The sequence below is a fragment of the Pundamilia nyererei genome, unplaced genomic scaffold (genome assembly GCF_000239375.1).
Source record: "Pundamilia nyererei isolate P.nyererei 1_Seehausen unplaced genomic scaffold, PunNye1.0 scaffold00001, whole genome shotgun sequence".
NCBI classification, from domain to species: domain Eukaryota; kingdom Metazoa; phylum Chordata; class Actinopteri; order Cichliformes; family Cichlidae; genus Pundamilia; species Pundamilia nyererei.
Genome location: NW_005187402.1, coordinates 4651825 through 4660750, shown reverse-complemented (window position 1 = coordinate 4660750; position 8926 = coordinate 4651825). Strand labels below are relative to the sequence as shown.

General features: G+C 42.7%; 1 protein-coding gene across 2 annotated transcripts in view; it reads right to left on the bottom strand.

Moving 5' to 3' along the window:
• The window catches only part of slc7a2 (solute carrier family 7 member 2), a 10327-nt gene extending 4650 nt beyond the window's left edge, over nucleotides 1–5677 (bottom strand). The window contains exons 1-7 of one of the 2 annotated variants that reach the window (XM_005719502.2): nucleotides 5421–5677; nucleotides 3917–4294; nucleotides 3683–3838; nucleotides 2612–2777; nucleotides 2345–2481; nucleotides 2042–2264; nucleotides 1183–1322 (exon numbers count right to left, since the gene is read on the bottom strand). In XM_005719502.2, coding sequence (XP_005719559.1) covers nucleotides 1183–1322; nucleotides 2042–2264; nucleotides 2345–2481; nucleotides 2612–2777; nucleotides 3683–3838; nucleotides 3917–4286 — 1192 coding nt within the window. In that variant the 5' untranslated portion in view covers nucleotides 4287–4294; nucleotides 5421–5677. Of the gene's footprint in view, nucleotides 1–789; nucleotides 927–1182; nucleotides 1323–2041; nucleotides 2265–2344; nucleotides 2482–2611; nucleotides 2778–3682; nucleotides 3839–3916; nucleotides 4295–5420 lie in introns of both variants that reach the window. The other variant, XM_005719503.2, reaches the window with a different exon arrangement.
• Between the last annotated feature and the right edge of the window lie 3249 nt (nucleotides 5678–8926).

The window sequence follows — 8926 nt, the reverse complement described above, 5'->3', positions numbered from 1 at the left end:
CAGGAGCAGCTGCTGTGCTTTGGGCTAATATTAGCGTACATGACAACTTGACTGATTCTGTTTAGCATGTCCACCAAAATAGTTTAGCACGCTGAACACTTGTCTTTGCTGTTTGTGCCCAAACACAAAGTACAGCTGAAGCTAATGCAACACCTCCAGAGCTGAATAAGCCAGCTGCAGTTGCCCAAATGGCCACTTGAAGCTGCTTCCAGTTTACTTCCATGTCCAAATGGATAACCAGCATGAGGAAACGTGTACAGCCTGGAGCAAAGAAATTACTTTATTCCTGCTACCTTCCCTCTGCACTAACTGGAACTCTCCATCATGGTTGTGGTGTTGTTCCCTTTTGGAGCATTTTAATTGAATTATTTAACAAATACCATCAACTGCCAGTACTTGTGTTATTTACTTAGCAGATATCTGTGTCTCTGTGTATCTTCCTAACCATGCCTGTTTAAAACTCTTCCATTATTATTATTATTATTATTATTATTATTATTATTATTATTATTATTGCCAGCACTTGTATTTAGTTACTTTCTAGCTTCTTTTTCAAAAAGTAGCCAGCTGGATTTGTGGACATGTGGTGAACATTTTTAAAATCAGACAATATCCTTGGAGATGGAAACTCTCTGAACTGGGTTGTTGGTTTTGTCACATGCTTGTGGAAACACCATCACCCAGTTTATCATGCAGTCACCGTCACCAAATGATTATCTGTAGAGAGATTGTTTTAAAAGAAAAAGAAAAACACCACGATACAACCCCATGATAGATCTGGCAGCTTACCCGCAGTGGTACCTGCCGCCATGGTGGCAGCCACAGGCGACTGGCGCTTACTCACTTTGGACATAAATTTGAATAGAATACCATCTCGTGCCATGGCAAAGAGAATGCGTGGTAGAGGGAACATGGAGCCCAATAGGCTAGGGAGAAGAGGGTTGATGGTTAAGTTGAGGGCTTTCTGGGAAAGAAAACATGACACCTGCACAACTGTGAAAGAACAACAGGTGTATACAGATGTATGACAAGGTCCTTACACGCTAGATAATTAATATCAGAAAGCGTAATGGCCCAATTTGATTCAGAACCAACATTGACTGCGCTGTGTCTTTCACAGTTGATCGGTGAGGAGAAAGATTAGCTTAGAGTGATCCCACTTGGATTCTCCCTGGCTCTCACCTGCAACTACACCGGAGCTCATAGTGGCAATAAGTGGGGTCTTCGTCTTAGGATTGATTCGGGCTAAGGCTTTGAAAAGCACCCCATCCTCTGCCATAGCATAGATTACACGAGGCATAGGGAAAATGGAGCCCAGCAGACTGCATGAGATAGCAGAGACATGCAAGACCAACACATTAGTCAAAAGCCCCAAACCAGGACAGTAAATCACACACACATAGGGCTGAAACACACACTGAACGTCTTTCTTTCCTGAAGGTAATATCATCATTTTTTCAAGTTTAGCAGCGGTGTGCAATCCCATTATGTTTTAAAAGGGATTGCACTTTTCTTGCATAAGGATAAAAATGCCAGTCAGTACAATAACAGCATATATAAATTACAGGCACTGGCAAAAATACAAAATGTAATTGCTTTGAGTCCAATCAGATAATCTTCACCTGAATTTGACCATGAGATGGATTGACAAGGTTTCTTGATAGTAAACCGATTTATAGACCCTCCGGGAAGAAAGACAGAATAGAAACTGCACCATTAGATACTTTGGAGACACTCTCCAACTTTCTCATTAAATGAAGAGGCTTTAAATGTCAGAATGACATCACAGAGTCATGCAGGTGTCTCAAAACAGACACAATTACATATTGCACCCGCCACACCCCAGATTAGAAGGAAGAATCAATCCATTAACAAGACACACCTGGAGATATGTGGTCAAAACTTTCAACCAAATCTCAGCCCCATTTATCCGTCCACAGCGATCACAAATGTAGCATTACATCTAAAGGTTTTCTGTAGCAACACGTGTTCGTTTTCTAATGCATGCAGCTTGATTTGTTAAAACAAATCCAGCGGTTACCTTGTGGATAGGGCGCATAGTGAACCCACAGCCACCACATACTTCGCAGGGCCCCAACCCACATATTCAAATGCCATAGGCAGGGGACTTTTTTCGTCCAGTAGGTAGTAGGGCATCATCAGCGTGAGGGCAGCTGACACGCCAAAGTATGCCAAGAAGCACACGGTCAGTGACACCACGATGCCAGTGGGAATGGCCCTCTGAGGGTTTTTGACCTCCTCACCTATCAGACACAGACGCATGAAAACATGAAGCTCTGCTTTCGTAAAACTCACATGAAAACTCAACCCGACCGTGACTCACCTGTTGTTGCAATGCAGTCAAAGCCAACAAAAGCATAAAAGCAGGTGGCAGCTCCTGCTAAGGTCCCACTGAAACCATAGGGCATGAATCCTCCAACGCCATAATCGCTGCTCACATTGGCTGTCACGGACAGGTTCCTGTAACATGTACACTCGTGACTGGAAGCAATGCTGCTTACAATGCTCTGCACGTTGTTTCATATTAACTGATGTATTAAAGGGTAGGCGTCTTTGCCCCGTCTATTGCCTTTGCAAATAAATCAATTACCTTGTAGCTATGGTGACATTTATAAGGGAGTCTTCGGTTATCTTCCAGTTGTATGCGTCTCCTTTGACAAAGCCAGAGATGATAACGAACAAGAGCACGAGCACATTGATTGATGTGAAGACTTTATTGACCCAGGCTGACTCCTTCACTCCAAAGGACAGAAGTCCTGAATGTGTAGATAGAAAACAGAGCTCAGATGCTTGCTGTAGAATATTTAAAATGCCTGCACAACTCTATCTCTGTCTCTCAATCTAACCCTGCAAGGATCCAAGTCTAGCTGTCACTGATTGCAAATTGTCACAATTGAGCCAACTGATTATAAAAAAAGTTACCTGCTTTGTTTAGCATGCTATATTAGCATCCTGGGTAAAAGGTTATGTCTGTACTGGTTTCTGTCGTGAAGGAGGATTATCAAACTTATCACAGCTTTTCCTCAGGACTACATGGATATCTGTACAAATCCTCAAATGAAACTAACAGCAGTGCGTGCAACAAATGCAGAGAATGAAGGCAGAAAATTATTTGCTGTGTTTTAGGACACGACCCGACTCAGATTTTGTTATGGATTATCTTATATTTGCATAGCTAGTGTATCTGCCATCCTCACAAAAACAACCAAACACTGGTGGACTGTTACTGAGTCCCACTGACTTAATGTAATCATCGTATTGGCAGGCCGAGAGCAAAAACCATGATTAAATTGTTTGAGGGTTAAAGGGTTGAACGTAACAAAAACTAGTGCAACTGTGCAAAATTCTCCAAATTACTGTGTGTGAGCAAGACACAACTTATGCTTAGACTTAAGTGATCAAAATCTGTAGGAGCTGCAAAAATAGGGTGCATGTGTGCACCTAACAGACTCACACAGCCCTCTGGGATCCCTCGCCCTCTTTAACACCAGAGTCCCCTGCTTTCCTGTTTTAGATTATGTTATATTATGTCAGCCGTGGCTCATAAGCTTGTTTTTGCTCAAGATGCAGCCAATTCTAAATTTCATTTATTCGCTGCAGCCTGTGTGTCAACGGTTTGACATGAATCTTGTGATTTTCAGCTTTTGTTTTGCTGCCTTACCAGAGAGCAGCAGAATCAGGCAGACCGCAAAGAAGTCAGGGTACTGGGCCAAACCGGGAGAATTCATGCTGAAGTGGGTTTTACAGAATATCTCTATGTGTCCTCCTATCATTTCATCGAATGTGCCGCTCCATGCTCTGGCAACTGAGGAGGTGCCTGTGAGGAAACAAAGAAAATTGGGGAGCCGGTGTCTTCTTTACATAAAAACAAATTTGAGCATTGCCCCTAACTCACCGATCACATAAGAAAGGATTAGATTCCAACCAGTGATGAAGGCCCAAATCTCGCCTACAGTGACATAGCTGTAAAGGTAAGCGGAGCCGGTCTTAGGGACTCGGGCGCCAAACTCGGCATAGCACAGGCCGGCCATGACAGAGGCCATGGCGGCGATTAGGAAGGAGATGACGATGCTGGGACCGGAGTCTCCCTTGGCCACCTCTCCAGCCAGTACGTACACACCAGCCCCCAGAGTGCTGCCCACTCCCAGAGCAATAAGGTCAAGGGTTCCCAAGCAGCGGCAGAGCTTGGAGTCTTCCAGGCTGTTTAGGTCGACCACTTTCCTTCGCACCAAGGAGCGGCTGAATGACAGAACCTGCTTCAGCATGTTGACACCTGAAATCAGAGAGCAAAGAAAAATGTTAAATAAACCAGTCTGCTCACATGTTGTGGGGCATGAGTTGATGATTTAATAGTTTTAATATTAATACTTGAGGCCAACCTGTCAAAATCACAGTGCAACCAAGAGAAAGAAAATCACGTCTTAAAAATTCCCTACAGGGCTCCAGAACTGCGAAACCAAAAGGGCAGTGTGCAAGTGCAGTCTGAGTTAGCTGCACCTGCTCTGCAGTTTGAACTTACAGCTTGTTCTCTGCTGACAAATCACAGGTTGCACAACCTGTGAGATTAACCAAAAGGTGGGGGGGTCGAAAGAAACGTTAACCCTGCAAACTATGAATTCTAGGAATGCTGCCAAATGCTGTTGCTGGCAAAAGGTCCATACAGTAAAGACTCCTATCAGAATGCATTGTTCAGGATTATCGTGCAGCTCTAACTACTCAAAGAGCTGCATTCATGAAAGACATTCCTGCAGCCTTCTGTACTAATTGCATATAAAGGACATTAAAAGACTGTACAGCCTCCTTTGTGTTCATTCAAATGTCTCTTGTTCCATTTATGAGATCGATGGGGAAGCTGTCTAAAAATATTTGCATGAATACAATATGTTAAATAGGCATGAATCCTCCCGCTCCATCATGAATTCCTGCTCATTCTCTTTGGCGTTAGAACTCGTTCTTCAAACTTAAACTTTGATCATTGTGACCATAAAATAGCAATGACAACCGTCCAAATCTACATTGATGTCTTTTGCAATGCAGATTTGTATTTGTTTCTATTTAATATCAGGAGATATTAATTTTCAATGTGATGGCTCATTAATATTACAATGAGGGCTGCATCACAGAATCTCCATAAATTCAGTGGATGGAAAGTGAAGATAGCAGAGAGCAAAATAAGATTTTGGCAAGTAAAAGTCCAGCTTTGCTTAAAGTATAGTGAAGTAGAAGTTGTAGTTTGCTGGGAAAGACGTCGTGTGTGTTTTTAGATTGTGCCATGACTGCATGCAACATGTGGTACGGATCTTAAAGTGAGGCTCACCAGAGTCCTCACAGCGTTTGCAAAAACAAAAAACGTTCAAAGGTTTGAACACGTTTCTACTTCATTAGACATGCGGACCTACCTTAGAACAGATGAGTAGGAACCTGAGGGGTTCACGCTGAGACACAGAACCAAAATTAGCTGCTAGAAGTCTCAGTTATTTTCTTCTGCCTTGCTTCTGCCGAGAACCTTGAGAGATCAGCTGCACAGTGAAGCTCAGGTAAAAGTGAGACTACACCTACAGCTACAGCGCTGGAGCCTCAAATCTCTCCAGTGTGCTGAGCGCTCATTCACTGTGCTGTCACATAAACTATACAGAGCAGCAGTTTTCACTCCTCCCCTCAGTGGCTCAGTGTTTCTTCATAGGATTTGCCCCTGCCTTACCCCTAAACTGACGTCCCTAAAGGAGGGACGCAAGAGGAGGAGGGGACCCAAGGGAATTAAAGTGGGGTTGGGGAATGGGTGGAAGAGAGGGGGGCACTTCCATGCTTTTGGTTTGTGGGAGTAAGATTCTGTTGAGGAACTGCACAATAAGCTCCCTTCACAAGATAACACAGAAAAAAATGAGGTTTTACAGTAATGGGGAAAGGATTTTTTATATTTTTGTCATTTCTAATACATACTCAGGCTAAAAATTCCCAGCTGTCCACACGCTTACTGACCACTGGGCAACATGATTGGGCAACTTTCTCTGATAAACACAAGTACTGTTTACCCAGTGCAGCCCACAGAAGCGCTGCTAAAAGCCCTGATTGGTCAATGAAGGGTGTAGAAGTAGTGCAAATCCTCCTAATGGAAGACAGATATTGCTCAATGTACCCTGAGCCATGACCCATGACTACAAAATCAATAACAGCTCGCCATGGTACGCCTCCAGAAACGCCTGGCATCTCCACAGGAGCTTCACTTATGAGCTTCAGCTCCTGGAGGGAAAAACAAAGTCCCATTTTTCCATCAAACACGACCTGCAAATTACAACTAAAGGTCGAGTTTGCAGCGGAGACTGTGTTTTATTTTTTCTGCCAGGACCAGCTCAAACCAGCTTAAAACCTCAGTGGGAAGGTGGCAGCTGAGCCCTAGAAACACGTCCAACCCACAGACCAGAGATTCGACAGCATGACAACAACAAACTCTGTCTCAGTTTGGCCATCCAGCCAAGCAGCCCAATATCATGGGCGATTGCCCACCGAGCCTGGCTGCAGGAGCGGATTAGCTGACCGGCATGCTGATGGGAAAGCAAAGTTTTCCTTAGTAGTGCGCTAACAGGAGACACAGCATTTAATGCTCATGCTCTTCACATTCATATGGACTGAAATGAGGGTTAAAGCAATTTTTCTTTTTTCTTTTTTTAACTGTGTTGTTTGGTGCTTTTAGGAATGGACGAGCTTTCCTCACATACCGTTTACACTGTAACCATGGAAAGGATGGAAAGGACCCACCGAGCTCGCTGTATTTCATTGTTGACATGTGCTAATTGTGTGAAGCCAATTGGATGCCCTGATGGCTGAGTGAACCAGCTCCAAAAACGTGAATATGGTCAACAGATTGAGTGGTGTTTGTCTTGCAGATAGCAGGACTCGTTAACACGGTCCAGTTAACACTACTGTCACCAGGAAATGTTAGAGTGAACAATTATTGATAAGCCAGGCTGCAATGACAGAGATGCCCAGATTTAAACATAAATGTCTGGGACAGGAGGACACATTTATGTGAAAATGCCAAAGTTACAGGGTTGGAGGATACCACTGATAACTTCAAGAAAAACAAGACATCATTTTTTATGTCAAATAAGAAAACAGCAAAATGAGCAAAGAAAAGTTCAGGGTGGCAAACCAGTGTGTTAAAATGCTGCTGCTGCTGTAGATCAGATATACTGAGCTGAACCAGCATCATCGTGTAGCTCACTGTAAAGTCAAAGGAGAAACTCAGGTTAGGCATTTGCTTAGAAGGCCAGAGCGGTTTAGATGCCGAATTTCATGGAATGGCGTAAAGCCTGTTTATATTGCTTTTCAAGAACAGTCTGGGGACTCGAGCCCGAAGACATTACCTGTTCTTAGTTTGACATAATGCTGTTTTTATGAGCTACAAAGACCACTGCTGAAGGAAAAGTCACTCGGAGCTCTACTGAAAGTGATTTCCTGTCTGTATCTGGGTCACTGTGCAGTGTAGACGGTTGTTTTAATGGGTCACACTCCTGCAGAAAATGTCAAAAATCACAAACGTCCACGCATTAAGTGTTGAATGTGGGTCATGATACAAGGACTCAAGCCATCAGATATTTCTTGCAGCATATTTGGAAATCGCAGCAGATTCTTTTAAGCGTGATCAGCACTTTTCAAGTATCATGTTTGAGACCCTCGAGTGACAATGACTTCCAAAACAGTGTACCCACAAAGCTGGATGGTCTTCATAGGGAATTTCGCAACATTAAATACATATTGGGTGTTTGGCAATTACTACCACTGGACACACATCGATAATAAAACATAATTTGTTGGATTCTTTTCTGGCTCGTCTCTGCTGAAGTGTGACATTAGAAATGAACTTTTTTCTTTATACTAATTTCACAATAAAGTTTTGTTTTTTTTTGTTTTCAGGGAGAATTTCTCATGCATGAATGCATCAGGAGTCACTAAGTCACAAATCCCTCCTAGTTAATTTTACTGCTTTTATTCTATTTTCTTTTCTGGTTATTGCCCGGCAACAGATGGGCGCTGCTTCTCACTGGTGTACGCTGGGCTGCAGATGATAAAAATACAGAAATGCTTGAGTTTTGGTTTGAGTTGCCAAAACTATAAAGATGTCTGCAGAGCTTGATAAAGTGAAATGGGAGTGGAGGCTCATGTAGCGTCCAGTTTCAAATCATGTGGGGCCCATCTGTATTTGTACTCATAATAGCTTTAACATTAACTAGCAATCTGTGCAACATATCCTGTCTTCTAATCATCCTTATTTTGGACAAATTACATCAGCTTTTGTTTTGATTTCAGGCCGGTGTCAAGAAAATTACAGTGATGTTTGAACAAAGAGAGAGGACAGAATTTAGTGCACAATATTTCCAAATCAAGTATCTATTATCTCTGTGTAGTAATTAAAACATCTTCATAATGTAGAACAAAGGTAAAAAAAGAAACTTGCATATCAGAGCTATTGATAACTAGTCATAATGATTAGAGTATCTAATAAACCTACAAATATCAAAGCCCCAGGATGTAACTGTGCCTAATTAGACATGTTCTCCTCAGTTCCTCTCTGCCCTGGTCCTTTTTGTTATCGCAATACTTTGTCATTTATTTTTCCAACCTCGTGCAAAGATTTCACACACAATACCAGCTGGCTCACTGGAACTGGTTCACATCAGTGGAATGCAGTCTTGACATGCCAAAGTGTCTGTGGCAACAGAGCTTCACATATACTTCAGTAGGTCTAATCCACCAGAATCACTTAAAACACTCGACAAACAAGAGAAATTCAAACCAGTTTAAGCAGTGCGTGGTCTGTCCACACCAGCAAACTGACTGGATCAACTGGACAGGCCGAGTGTAAATCCTCTCTTAAATTCATGACGACCAATTTACAACATAAACG